The 15,590-nt window shown below is 40.1% G+C and overlaps 1 protein-coding gene across 3 annotated transcripts in view; it reads right to left on the reverse strand.

The window, feature by feature from the left end:
- Positions 1-7,129, reverse strand: part of LOC148849591 (thioredoxin reductase 1, mitochondrial) — a 33,814-nt gene extending 26,685 nt beyond the window's left edge. Inside the window, exons 1-2 of one of the 3 annotated variants that reach the window (XM_088951055.1) lie at positions 5,891-6,958; positions 2,460-2,760 (exon numbers count right to left, since the gene is read on the reverse strand). In XM_088951055.1, coding sequence (XP_088807181.1) covers positions 2,723-2,760; positions 5,891-6,821 — 969 coding nt within the window. In that variant the 5' untranslated portion in view covers positions 6,822-6,958 and the 3' untranslated portion in view covers positions 2,460-2,722. Of the gene's footprint in view, positions 1-2,459; positions 2,761-5,890 lie in introns of those variants that run through there. The other 2 variants (XR_016101010.1, XM_088951054.1) reach the window with 2 other exon arrangements.
- Positions 7,130-15,590: the final 8,461 nt, after the last annotated feature.

Below are 15,590 nucleotides of genomic sequence, written 5' to 3' on the forward strand. Positions count from 1 at the left end.
CTCTCTCGTACAAAGTGACGGTCAACTTCAATGTGTTTGATTCTGTCATGCTGTATTGGATTATGTGCTATATTGATGGCGGCTTGATTATCACAGTACAGCATCAGGGGCTTCTCATACTCAATACCCAACTCCTCAAGTAGAGATCTTAGCCATAGGATTTCAGCCACTCCGTTGGCCATGGACCTTCTCCAAGAGACAAGGTCTCCTCCCACAAGGGCACAATATCCTGAGGTAGACCTTCTGTCATCAACACTCCCAGCCCAATCAGTATCCGTATAGACCTCCACATTCATGTGATTGTTGTTCTTGAATAATATACCCCTACCTAGGCATCTCTTCAAGTAGGTTAAGATTTTTTCTGCCGCAAGAAGATGTGTGGTTCAAGAAGAATGCATGTACTGACTGACAACACTAACAGCATAAGTAATATCTGGCCGAGTGAGGTAAAGATATAGGAGTTTTCCTACCAATTGCTGGAACATAACTTTGTCTTCAAGAAGCTCCCCACTCTCGGCACTAATCCTGTAGTTCTGCTCAATTAGTGTATCTGCAGGCTTGACACCTAATTTTCCAGTTTCTGCCAACAGGTCTAGGACATATTTCCTCTGAGAAATAAAGATCCCCTGTTTGGATCTAGCAACCTCAATACCCAAAAAATATCGGAGTACACTAAGGTCCTTCACCTCAAATTCTTGATGAAGAAGCTGTTTAAGAGACACAATCTCATGGCTATCATTCCCTGTGACCAGAATATCATCAACATATACTGCCAGTAGTGTCAAAGAGGACTCCACCCTCTTAATGAATAGGGTATGATCTGACTGGGCCTGTACATAACCAAACTTCACAAGAGCTAGTCTGAATCTATCGAACCAAGCCCTAGGTGACTGTTTCAAACCATACAAAGCCTTGTTGAGCCGGCAGACCTTCTTACCTATTTCTGCATCATAGAATCCAGAAAGCAAACGCATGTAAACTTCTTCCTGTAGCTCTCCATTCAGAAAGGCATTTTTCATGTCCATTTGGTATAAAGGCCAAGTGTGACTTGCTGCAAAGGACAATAGGACTCGAATAGTAGTCATCTTGGCTACCGGTGCAAAGGTCTCCAACTAATCTATGCCATAAGTCTGTGTAAACCCTCTTGCAACTAACCGAGCTTTATACCTCTCAATAGATCCATCTGCATTATGCTTCACCGCAAATACCCATCTGCATCCAACTGGTTTCTTTCCTTTGGGCAAGTCAACTACCTCCCAGGTGTTGTTTTTCAACAGGGCATCCATCTCAACTTGCATTGCATCTTTCCATTCAGGGACGGATAGGGCTTCTCGCACTGTTCTTGAAATAGAGACATTGGAAATGGAACTAAGGTAGAACCTGTAGGTAGGAGATAGGCGATCATAGGAAAAAAAATGGGAAATACAGTGGGTTGTGGATGTGGTACAATGTCATTTCCCTTTACGGACTGCAATCGGAAGGTCAAGATCATCTGTAGGGGAAGTCTTTGTGGGCTCTGGGACTGTAGTATCTGGACCTGGAGTTGCAGATGAGATTGGAGCTGGCCTGGACTGCTGATGATCATGATCAACCTGCCTCCACCGCCTGTGATAAACCCGCAACTCCTAATCCCTCTGACCACCCTCACCATTGCAGCTCTCCCTCAACTCCTGATCCCTCTAACTACCCTCACCATTGCAGCTCTCATCACCCAATGGAATAGGTAAAGGAACTGCCCCACTCTCACTGCTATCCCCCTGAGGGGAAACCCGAGGATAATAGGGTGTCCCCTCAAAGAAAGTGACATCCATGAAGACAAACTTCCTCCCGGAGACAAAATCATAGCAACAATAACCCTTTTGAGTTTGTGCATAACCAAGGAAGATGCATTTGGAGGCTTTGGGTTCGAACTTGGAGTGATGGGGTCCGAGAAGCTGAACAAAGCAAGTACAACCGAATGTCTTAAGAGGAATAGAAAACAAGTCATCACGTGGATGTAGGAGGGAAAAAGGAGATCGCATATCAAGGACCTTGGAAGGAACTCGATTAATAAGGTATACCGCCAGCATCACCCCAGAAGCGAATAGGAACATTGGAAGTAAACATGAGGCTTCTAGCCACTTCCAAAATGTGCCTATTCTTCCTTTCGGCAACTCCATTCTGCTGAGGTGTATGAGGGCAAGAGCTCTAGTGGATAACCCCATGATGATGAAGATAAAATGTCAATGATTTAGCAAAGTATTCCTTTCCGTTATCAGATCTGAGAACTTTGATCTTAGCATCAAACTGGGTTAGGATCATTTGGTGAAAATTTTGGATCAGGGAAGGTACCTCATCTCGTGAACGCATGAGATAAACCCAAGAAAAACGGGTATGGTCATCAACAAATAACAAATAATATCTGTACCCACCCATGGAAGGGATATGATAAGGCCCTCAAACGTCAGTATGCACAATATCAAAAGAATTATCACTCATTTTATTACTCAATAAATAAGGCTTTCTACAATGCTTAGCAAACTCACAACTTTCACACTGTAACTGAGACAACTCAATAGACTCAAATAAAACAGGAAACAGACTCTGTAAAGATCGAAAAGACAAATGACCTAATCGGTTATGCCAAAGCATAATCGGACTCACACTCTGAGAAACAAAAGACATCTTCTCAATTGACTCTCCCTGACAAAACCGCTCCCCGAGTAGATAGATCCCATTCGCCTCATGGCCAGTCCCAATCACCTTCCGCGTCTCCAAGTCCTGAAAAACACATCGGTCAGGGAAGAAGGTTACTGAGCAGTTCATATGCTTGGTAATACTACTGACTGAAAGAATGTTAGTATCAAGCTTAGGAACATGCAAGACAGATGGCAGGGAGATGATATCTGAAAGCTTGATGTCACCCTTCCCAAAAATAGGAACCAGGGAGCCATCAGCAATATATACCTTATTCCTACTAGAAGACAAATGGTAACTAGTAAACAATGAAGGCAAGCTAGTCATGTGATCAGATGCACCTGAGTCTATCACCCAACAAGGTTTAGTAGTACCTGGAGCCGAGGCATGATAGGCTGAAGCTCGAGTACCTGAATGGGCAAAGGCAGATGTGGCAAGGGCTGATGGAGGCTGCGGTGGCTGAGCTGAATTTCCAACTTCCCTTTCTAGTTGTATTAGGGCAGCCCGAACTGCAGCTAAGGTCTCCAAAGATGTTCCTTTTGTGCCAAATGAGGATGCTGAATCAGTGTTCACGGCTACATGAGCAGTGCCCTTCTTGTTTCTCAACTTCGCAGGAACCAAGTGAGGACGCAGTTTCCAACATGTCTCTTTTGTATGTTTGGGCTTCTTACAATGTTCACATACCACATCCTTCTTGTCTTCCTTCCTCCTGTCCTTCTCTGAATCACCCCCTGATTTGAGTGTAACCGCTACAAAGGCTGGTGTGGGTGGCTGAGGTTGCATTATAACCTTCCTTCTGGTCTCTTCACTATGTACAAATGAGTATGCCTGGAGAGAGTCACACTGTCTCTAATCAAAATTTGTTGTCGGACAATATCATAATCTAAATTTAAGCCTGCCAAAAACTCAAATACCCGGTTTGTCTCAACCTGCTTTCTATATATCTGTGCATCTCTGGGACTCTCCCACTCAAGAGTCTCTAAGTGATCAATCTCACGCCACAGGGATTGCAAGGTAGAGAAATATACTGAAACTGGTCTCTTTCCTTGTCTAAGATTTTTCACTTCACATTTCAATTCATATGCTCTGGCAACATTAAGGGGTTGGGAATAAGTTTCTTTCATAACATCCCATATCTCCTTACCTGTCTTTGCCCACAAATAATTCCGACTAATATGAGGTTGCATAGAATTACACAGCCATGTCATAACCAAGTAGTTTTCTTGCATCCACTTGGTATATGCTGGGTCTCCCTTGGGAGGTTCTTTCATGTCTCCCAAGAGGTACCCTAATTTACCTCTTCCACCAATAGCCATCATGGCTTGGGCCCATTCCAAATAGTTTGATCCATCAAACTTTATGGTCGTAATCTGACCACCCATCTCAGAAACACTACCATAATTGATGTTCCCAAGGCTGCCTTCTGCCTAATTTTTAAACTCCATTTTTGTCAAGTCTCAAAACAGCACTTGAACTACCAATCTCAATCAAAACAGTATAGGCCTGATCTGTATTCTCAGTGTATGTGTACAAAACTGAGATAATTTTGATCTGAAACCAACTAGCCAACACAGCAGTAGCTGTCCGTAGAGCTCTAACCCCTTAGGACTCTGAGAACAGCTTAAAAAAAATGTGATATGCATGCAGTAGGGTTTAATCAGTCCTTAAGTAAGCAATTCAGTTGCACAACCCAAACATAACTGTATAGATAGGCTTGCAGTAGGGTTAATAAGAAACCCTAGAATTTGATCAGACCTACCAATAAACTTAAGGGTAGCTTTAGGTAGATCACAGGGTTCAGTCAAACACTAGGGCTTGCCGCAAGGCCACTTTCAAACCCTAGAGTAGAAAGAAACACAATTGAGACAGTTCGGTCCAAGGTTTGCTATAAAACCCTAGTGAATCGAAGAGAGAAAAACCTAGAATGGTTCGGCCTTCCCCTCCAGATAGGTCCAACCTATCTTCTCTGATAGAATTTCTCTTAGAAAGTAAACAACTTACAAGGAAATTTTTGTTCGCTGCCTTCTAGGGTTACCCGAACCCTAGTCTTCTCTGATCCTTCCTGACCATCACCACTCTGCAACCCTAGCAAGTTTCCAATAACTACTAGCACCTCTGGCGATCTCCAAGAATCAGTCTACGAACTCCTCCTTTTCAGCTTCTAGTCCTAGGAGATTCTCATGTGGTCGGCTGGTATTAGGCTCACATGAGAAACCCTCACTTGGCTCTGATGCCATGTAGGTGTTCAAGACTGCTATCAGTCTTGATCAATAAGAAGTTTCAGATTCGATGAGAAGAGAAAGTGAAGAAGAAGTAGAAGAAAGAGTGGTGAGAGAGCAGTAGAACACAGATTTTGAGGAGAAGAACAGAATGTCAATATTCTGTCGCCGCCACTTTAATTTAATATATATATGTTATGCTAGTTACATGAAAGGACATATCTGCCCTTGGTGTTTACATCATAACTGCTAGCACATAACAAACAATATAAAACTGAAAAATAAATAGCAACTAGGAATAACAGAATAACAAATTGACCACAGCTGCGACTAGATACATTCTACCCTACGGACAGAGTGGGACCACAGCTGTGGGGCCCACATCAATGTTCTCTACAATGTGCACCCATATCTAGCTATGATCAGGGGATAAAAATCAAAAAAACCCAGCAAGGTACCACATCCCTAAAGAATTTGTGGACAGTCATCCATGACCTAAGCATACTAGGTTTATTATTCAAATTTTCAATTCACTTCTATCTTCAGCCACTCAATGTTTTAAAAGGCATGCCTAGCTCATAGACAAGACTTATTTTGCAGGTCCACCTCGTCTGAACCCAGGTGTACCTCACTTGACTTGTTGTTATGATTTGATGAATTAACCTCGAATTTGATGCAAAATAGATAAACTATAATACCATAGATTGCATCTATGATGTTTTAAAGTTTAAACAGTCTGGCCTATTAAAACTTAAACATATCAAGGCTACAATCTCCATGTTAATAACACAATGTTCTAGCCTGTGTATATGTAGAACTTCAACAGCTTATTCAATTTCAAGGTCTGCGTGCGTGTGGAATGAAAGGGCAAGAGATAGAAACCAACCATGCAGTTAGTTTGCTGACATTGAAATCCATCAGTAACAATCATAGCAGTAAAAGAAGAATACATCAATGAGACAAAGGAGGAACAATGAAAGATGATTAGCATTTACCTGTACCAGCAGCAGTAATGGCTTGGCGGTACTTCTTGTCCTGAACATCGCCAGCAGCAAAAACTCCTCGTACGCTCGTCTGAGTTGTTCCTGGTATTGTCACAATGTACCCATCTGAATCAAGCTCCAGCTGCCCATTCAGGAACTTCGTTGCAGGCTCATGCCCAATAGCAAAGAACAAGCCCGACACTTTCAAATCCGAAACATCCCCTGTCACCATATTCTTGACCTTCAATCCTCCCAAAATCCCTCTATCCCCATCTCCATAGGCTTCAACAACCATTGAATTCCACAAGACCTCAATCTTGGGGTTACTCAAAGCCCGGTTCTGCATAATCTTCGAAGCCCTAAAAGTATCCCTCCTATGAATAATATGAACCTTAGAACCATACTTAGTCAAGAAATTTGCCTCCTCCATAGCAGAATCGCCACCTCCGATGACCGCCAACGGCTTGTTCCTGAAAATGGGCGCAGCGCCATCGCAAACCGCACAAGCCGATATACCACGATTCCAGAATCCTCCTTCTCCATCTCCGGAACCAGGAAATTTCAATCGCTTAGCGACGGCACCGGTGGCAACGATAACGGAATCCGCCAAAATGGCCTTCGAATCAGTGAAAACCTTAAAAGGATTAGTCGAGAAATCGACTTTGTTAACGGTTTCGGTGAAGATTTCAGTGCCAAATCGGACCGACTGATTTCGACAACGATCCATCAGTTCCATCCCAAGAATCCCTTCAGGGAACCCAGGGAAGTTCTCGACGTCGGATGTGGTGGTGAGCTGACCGCCAGGTGCGATGTCGTTGGCCATCCATCCTTCGAACAGGATGGGTTTTAGCTCAGCCCGAGCGGCGTAGATGGCAGCAGTGTGAGCCGCAGGGCCACTTCCGATGATGCAAACGCGGGTTTTGAGGGTTTGAAGCTCGTCCATGACGCCGGAGGCTTTTGGGGGAGTAGAAGAAAGAGAATCGGCAGAAGAAGATTTTGGATGGGATACGGCGAAAGTTGCAAGCTGTTCTGAGAAGCGTCAACAGCTTCGTACGACAACGAGCCCTTTGACTTTGAGCAACGAATGGCACATACTGGTCTTTTTGGGCGCCAAAACTCCAAAAGGCGTCGAGGGAAAAGTAAATACTCAGCCACTCGGGATTTTAGATTAGGTCTGCAAAACGACCCAAATTTTGATTCGTTTAGAGGGTTACTTTTGCATGTATCTATTAAGTCTTAAGTCGTGATTCGTGAGGTACCGGACTTTTCGAAACCTCCAATGACCCGCCTGTTCACTTTTTATCAATGTTTTAAAAATCGACGGTCGAACCATTTTTTTCCTCTAAATCGTATGTCATCGGTTTCACCGTCTGATCCGAACAGATCAGATCATGCCATGACAATGGTTTTTTCATGAAAATAGTGGGGCAAAGCACCATTAGGACGCATAGATATCATAAAAATTATTCATAATTAAAATAAAAATTTACCTAATTGGAACATAAAGTTATGTTATTTGAAAGTTTGCATACATGTTTTTAGTGTATAACCTATGGCCTCGTCACAAAGTCAAAATATGTCAATAGTCCAACCAGTCAGGTTGGATAGTTTTTTGTTTTTGACAAAATTCTAAGTTTTACTAGAATTGGGCCCAAAACCATAATCACGTGATGATTCGAACGGTTCAACCAGCCAAGCAAACAATGGGTTAAAAACAATGCCTTTTACATGAACTTTACAAAAGCAATGTGTTACATCAATTCAAATAACATATTTCAAAATTAATGAACATGTCCCATCAACTCAAATAACAAATGGGTAAATTTCTTAAACTACCATTATAGTTTAGCTCATGACTAAGTGTATCCTTATTGTTTGAAAATTGACTAATATTACTCCTACTATTTCTGGCAATTGACTAACTCTACCCTTACTGTTAATATTCCGTCAAAACCCGCATATACGTGAGATCACGTAACGTTTAAACTTATTTTAAAACCCAATATTACCCCCTCCCTTGTCCCCTTCCTCTGACCAGCAACCCCTTCCTCCTTAGACCTCCAGTGTCTCCTCTCTTACCTCGCTCTTACCTATGGTCGGAGGAGATTTCCTCTAAAAAAATCAAGAAATCTTTGAAAATCCCCCATTACTTCGATTTGTGGAATCCACACCCTCAGTCAATCAGCTCTCCCTTCTTATCCTATAATCCCTATTCATTGCAAAGAACAATTGCTAGGTTGTTAGCTACAGATCAATATCCAGATCCTCGAAAGGCTGATATCCAAAAATCACAAAGATATCAGACAAAACAAGGAAAGATCAATATCCAGATAAGAAATAAAGAAAATATGACAAACCAAACAAAATAGGTAAAGATCAAAAGCATAGTTACCAAATATCCCTATAAAACGGTTTGAATCTTTATTGCGACTAACCTTTCCCACCCATCACCCAACATTGTCCCTCTGCCTTGACTTGTAAGCCTCGGAATGACCACCACCGCATGCACAATTGCAATGGCAGCATCTGCTATAGCTACCATGGCCGCAACCATCATAATGCGTGCTTGTTCTGCTCCTTCCCAATCTCAGTGTAATAAGACCCTAACCAAGCAGCATCTGCTTGACTTATGTTATTCGGAATGCTAGACGAGATCTGACCCATTCTCCTTGAATCCCTCCCTGATTGGCCAAAACTACATCTTCTGTTATCTTTTCGATCGTTGGAGCTAGAATTCTCCCTATGTTCCTTATTTTTCTTCATTCCCAAAACCCTATTTCCATTTTCTTTCCTATGAATATAACTTTAGAAGAGACAAAGCAAATCGTCTTGTAAGGAAAAAAAAAACATTACACAAGAAAACCCAAAGAAAAAACAAAAGGGAAGAAATAAAATGGTGGTAAACCCTAGACCGTTTTGGAGGATCTTGAAGTAGAAGGTCAAACATAAAAACAAAAAAACAAAAGCAGAAAATGGAAAAAAATGAACATATTGCACATGCTCGAATAAAGCCAACAATAAAAGAAACCTTTTGAATAGTGAAAATCAAAAAGCACAAAAAACCATGGTTTTCGAACCGTCGTTGACTTGGACAAACATGCATTTTGGACCGGGAATCATCCAAACAACCGGTTCCATTTTACCCCAATCTCAATCCTTGGCCAAAAACCGTTGAATCGATCAGCAACCCATTGACCCAAGTGGTCGAACTATCAACCCGTTCAATGGTTTTTGACCATTTTTTTTTAATTTTTAAATTGGAAACCATCCAGGCAATTAGTTTCATTTTATCCCAATCCCGATCCCTGGCAAAAAACCGTTGAATCGGCCAATGGCCCATTAACTTGGGCGATCAAATCATTGACTCGTTCAATGGTTTTTGACCTTTTTTATATTTGTTATTTTTGTTGTCAAAATGAGCCGTTTGTTAGAACTGGATGGTTGAACCGTCGACTAAAAAATCAGTGGCCAAAACGGTTCCATTTTCGGGTTGTATGAGTCACACGCTCTAATGACATAACACGTATGATACTATTTAATGGACCTCACACACTCAATTTTTTGCCTGTAATTTTTGTTGTTAGAACGGGCCATCCGTTGAACCGCCATTTTTATTATTATTTTTAGTTGGGAATCATCCAAGCAAACGGTTCCATTTTACCCCAATCCTGATCCCTGGCCAAAAACTATTAAATCAGTGAACGACCAATTGACCCGAGCGATCAAATCGTCAACCCATTCAATGATTTTTGGCCATTCTTTATTATTTTTGTAATTTTTGTTGTCAGAATAGGTCGTCCGTCCGTTCGACCAGTCGACCCAACAACTAGTGACCATAACGGTTCTGTTTTTGGGTCGTATGAGTCACGCACTCGAATGACATAACACGTATGATACTACTTAATGGACCTCTCACACAATTTTTTTCTTGTAAATTTTGTTGTCTAAATGGGTCATCCATTCAAACTGCCCAGTCAAACCATCGACCCAAAAACCGGTGGCCATAACGATCTCATAATTTTTTGCTTATAATTTTTGTGTTCAGAACGGGCTGTTCATTCGATCCAGACGGTCAAACCATCAACCCAAAACTGATGGCATATATATATACACTAAAGGGTTGCCATTTAGCAAAAGGGGAGACCACCCCTATCCCTTTAAGATGTGCTCTCAAATCATGTTGGTAGGGGTTAGAATGTGTTTTGTTGGCAAGAGATTTAAACTCAAAGAAAAGTTAAATAATTATTTTCCACTATCATCCATTTTCCCATGAAAATAATTTTATTTTTTCTTTGGTTTTTTTTTTTTTTGCAACCAAACAAAAGTTAAAGGAAATAAATGTAAAAAAAAATATGATGTGGGGAACATTATACTAGAAGCTTGACCAATCAAACAATTGGGAAAAAAAGTCAAAAGCATACCACATCCTAAGCCATCCTATTGAATTGACTATATGATTTGCAATTTTTACAGAAGTTGTATCACTTCCGGTACATTATCAACATTAATTGCATCCTTGACTAGTTTAGCTTTATCCCTTGGATATTCTTTTATCTCAAGATTCTTACTAGTAGAGGGGGCCCTACGTTGCAGGGGCTCACTCATAAACCATCATGCTCGAGCTTAATTCAAATTAGAGACTTGAGCTCGACCTTGAGTTCGGCTTGAGTCAAAATCTCGGTTACTTTTGATTGCAAGTCTCTCAAGCAGCTGAGGTGCCAAATCAAGGTCTCCCTTAGTTGCTGAAGTGCCGAGCTGAGGTTTCCCTAGTAGGCGAGTGTCGAGCTAAGGTTTCCCTTAGTTGACAAGGTGTCGAGCTGAGGTTTCCCTCAGTTGTTGAGGTGTTGAGCCGAGATCTCCTTCAATGACTAAGGTGCAAGGCCAAGGTCTCCCTCAGTGGTTGAGGTGTCGTCTACCTCAAGTTCGATTCGAATTAGAGACTTGAGCTTGAGCTCAAAAGTTTGAGCTCGGCTTGAACTCGACTACCTTTAATTGCAGGTCCCCTAGTAGTCGAGATGCTGAGCTGAGTTCTTCCTTAGTTGGATTCCATTTCCATCATCCTCAAGCCTTCTTATGTACACATTTCAACTTAATATATTTATATAGATATTGATATAGATATATATTTTGATGGTTTCAAAAACATGAACCATTTTCTTAAACCATCAAGCTCAAGTTCGATTTGAATTAGAGATTTGAGCTCGAGCTCGGTTCAAGTTAAAAGCTCAGAAGGTCGAGCTCGACTACCTTTGATTGCAGGTCTCTCAAGCAGCTGAGGTCTCCCTCAGTTGTTGAGGTGCCAACTTGAGGTCTCCCTCAGTTGTTGAAGTGTCGAGCTGAGGTTTCCCTAGTAGGTGAGGTGTCGAGCTAATGTCTCCCTTAGTTGACAAGGTGTCGAGCTGAGGTCTCCCTCAGTTGTTGAAGTGTGGAGCTGAGGTTTCCCTAGTAGGTGAGGTGTCGAGCTAATGTCTCCCTTAGTTGACAAGGTGTTGAGCTGAGGTCTCCCTCAATTGTCGAGGTGCTGAGCCAAAATCTTCCTTAGTGGCCGAGGTGCTAAGTCAAGGTTTCCCTCAATGGTTGAAGTGTCATCTAGCTCGAGCTCAAATCGAATTAGAGACTTGAGCTTGAGGTCAGAAGTTCGAGCTCAACTCGGCTTGAACTTGACTACCTTTGATTGCAAGTCCCTTAGTAGTCGAGATGCCGAGCTAAGGTCTCCCTCAGTTGGAGAGATAATAGCATTCTTGTAATTTATAATGAGACAGAGAGATGGCATTCTTGTAATTTGTAAGAGAGAGATAGTGGCATTCATGTAATTTGAAAGAAAATAAAAACAAAAGAGAACGAGTTGGTAGAGAGTGGCATTCTTGTATTTTTTATGAAAAAGAGGCAAAAATTACTATTAGATTTCATTTCCTTCATCATCATGCCTTCTTATGTACACATTTCAGCTTAAATATATTTATATAGATATAGATTTCCATAGCTTTTGACCATTGTTTTTCCAGGAGGTTTTTTAAAACTGGACCGGACAGCAAACCATTTTGGGGTCCAGTTCCGGGTCGAATGGTTCGACTGTCCAGTACGAACGAGTAGCCCACTTTGATAAAAAAATGGTTCATTGATCAAGTTAATAGTTTTGGGGATATAAAGGAACCGTTCATGTGACCGATTCCTTGTTTTTCCAATCTAATCATCCGGTCTGGTCTGATTTTAAAAGCATTGTATATTTTAGTTGATTTTAATACAATGACTAGCGAGAAACCCGTGCAATGCATCGAAGCATGTAGAAATTGATGACAGTTGAATAAGGTAAAATCAAAATACATATGAGAATAATTAAAGCATTAAGAATATTATGAATAGGAATAGGGTTCAAGGATGTGGGATAAAATTTAAAAGTAAGAAAAATATTATGAATATCAACCATAATAAAGTGACAGGCTAGGTCTCCTTGCTGGCAGTTAAATCAACATTAGAGGGTTAGGAGGGTGAGGAGGTCGTTAAATCATCATTAGAGGACTTAGGCAGTCATTATCTAGATTTAAAAAAGTGTTTAAACTTCAATATACTTGTACCAACCATTCCCCATAAGGTGAAAGAGGATTACTGAGATTTAAAGACCGAGAAAAAGTTGAGAATATGTAAAATGTACAAAAATTAGGTTAGGAAAGATCTAAGAATATTCTATCATGAAAAGTTGAAAATTAAACCCTATTGTATGGAGCACATAATTAAGAAATTGGAGAGAAATTTTTATGAGGTTAACCAATAATTTACAAATAAAACAAATTAAATGCTCATAAAAATTAGCTTGGCTTTGGAAAAAGCCCTAGAACATTTGAGAGAGTTTTCACATTTAAGAGAGCTAAACATATCAAGTTGTAACTATCCATTTACAAAGGCGTGTGTGTAAGCTGCCATTAAGGAAGGATTTAAATAGAAAGTGAAATATAGGGGCTTACCAATTTGGGTTTAGAGAAACGTATGAGGACAGTAGAAAAAAAATAGAGGAAAAAATTGGTAGAAAAAAATAGTTCAAGTTAGGGGAATAAAATCTCTCTAGGCAAACAGATTAATAACATGTTAAATGACTATTATTGTCTCCATTTGTCAGTTGTATTTTTTATTTTTTATTGTAAATAGGGGATAATGAAAAAGAATTTAATAGCTATATGCGTGGTAATATCAACATTAAGGGTTACTTTTATAATTGGAAAGATTCCCGATTTGTACCTTGTACTTTGGCTCGAGTGACAATTTGGTCCCTTAACTTTAAAATGCGACAATCTAATACTCGAACTTTCAAAATGTGACAATCCAATATCTGCCGTTAACTAGTCCGTTAATCAACCATTAAGTGGCATTTGAAAAGTCAAAAATACCCTTCAAATGCCATCTAATTCTCTTTAACAATCAGACAAATACAGGCAAAAAAACTGAATAATATACCCCAAATCCGAGTCTCTTCTACTCAAAAAAAGTTGGCAACTGTTTAGAAGAATATAGAATTTGGGACTGCTCATTTAACTGTCAATGTTAAAGAGAATTAGATGGCATTCGAAGGGCATTTTTGACTTTTCAAATGTCACTTAATGACTGATTAATGATAGATACTGGATAATCACATATTGAAAGTTTGGGTACTGAATTATCGCATTTTAAAACTTGGATACCAAATTATCACTCAAACCAAAGTACATGATACTGAACGGAAATTTTAAACAAAATAACATCACACATGTGAGAAGGGAGAAAGCAGAGGTACTCATGCATGTGAGCAACCTTGTGAGAGCCCTCTTGCCTTCTCATATATATATATATATATATTACCGAAACTGAAACTTTGTTATTAAGTGTGTAATATTATATACATATATATATTATACTTTTTGTTGCATGCATTTGATAACATTTCTTAATGGGGAACAACAGAAACAATGGGAAACGAGACCTATATGCAGCCGTGAATTATAGTTTATTCCACGGAATCAAGGGCTCTTGCGCATAAGGCATAAGCTCCATTATTTATTCCACGGAAGATTAAAACGAAAAACCGAAAATAGACCAACAAAATACAAAACACTGAATTCCCTTCTCCATAGCTAGCTACCAACAAATTAATAAGGTGGAATCGAGTGGAGTTGCCATCCCGGCCCAATCAATATTCAGGGCTCAGGGGATGACTTGCAGCTTGATATAAACTTCTATATATCTCCATCTTACGACGACACCAACAACACAACCACGAGTACGCACGTACGTATACACAATAATCAATTCAATCTCCACAACACAAACACAATTTCAAATACAATTAAAGAAGATTTGATGTATACGTGCCATCCATGGATATATGCATGGCCATATGGGGTCCTATCTATCTCCGATCGATTGGGTTCTCATCCACCGAAATAGACGTTCTCTTGATAAACTCCAAGCAATCCGCGATAGCTTCAGAATAAAATGAATTGGACGCACGTCCATACGAAGATGATGATGATGATGATGATCCCAGCTTACTGTCAACTGCTGGATATCGATGATGCCCAAAACTCCGTCCTCTTCCACAACTGCTGATACTTTTCTTTATTGATGCAACTGCTTGTCCATATGAAGCCTTCCACCCACTTATCATGATCCCAACCAAGTACAAGAACCTTGCACGCAGTCTGTACACCGAAAACCGTCGAGAGCTTACACGGAAGCCTTTCGTCTGGTGGCGATGGTGGGGATGCCATCTTTTGCCAACTCTGTGGTAGCCCAGCTGCCCCATCTCTCTGTGTGGTTTGCTCATGAACAATTAATGTCAAGGCTCAGTATCTCTCTAATGTGGCTTTTCCACACTATATATAGACTGGGGGGGGGGGAGGGGGAGAAGGGAGATGGAGCATGGAAGGAAGATAGATGGGGCCCTTGGTTTGGACGGTTTATTAATTTAATTCAGAATGATAAAGGAATTTTACAACGTGGAGATAGGCTGGGTTGCCCATTAAATTATTTCATGATAAAAAGGATGGATGGGCCTAATTGCTCAAGCGAATAAAGTAGAAAAGCTGGACTATAGATATCATAAAATAATTACTTATCCTATTTTTTATTTTTTTTTTGGTGAACATTATTTGACTAGTCACTTATTATGAGGCAGAAATAACCCCCCTCCCAAACGGAAAATAATCAAAACAAAGTTATCACTGAGAAATTAAGGAATTGATCTTATAAATTTGGTTTGATTGGAGTTCAATTATGATATCTGAAAAACAACTGACCAATAAATTAAAGCCATAAACATGATGGTGAATAAAGTGTAATTTATCAAAATTCATGAACGAGTTTTTCATATCATCATAGATTATCCCCTATAAGGATTTATTAGTCATTTGATTTCGGATATGATATCTTTTCTATGGCTATTTGGTCATAGAAAGGTAAGCTGGAAACCAGTATCTATTAGTTAATTTAAACAAACATGATTGGTATCTTGACAATTTATATTAGTCATGAGTGTACAACTTATATATTTATTGGATTGAAAAGAGTGCCTCCATTGTGAGTGATGACTTGTTTGGTGAACAAATTGAGTGGTTTGAATGTTCCCCATATATGCATACGAGGACCATAGTTGGCCAGCCCAAGCCAAGATACATATAAATTAATTTAAAAATCAAAATAAATGGAGGATCTAAGTCAGCAAGGTTGTCCATCAACTCCCCAT

Source organism: Nelumbo lutea, chromosome 6 (assembly GCF_056320005.1).
Source record: "Nelumbo lutea isolate HS-2025 chromosome 6, American lotus-T2T, whole genome shotgun sequence".
In the NCBI taxonomy this organism is placed as follows: domain Eukaryota; kingdom Viridiplantae; phylum Streptophyta; class Magnoliopsida; order Proteales; family Nelumbonaceae; genus Nelumbo; species Nelumbo lutea.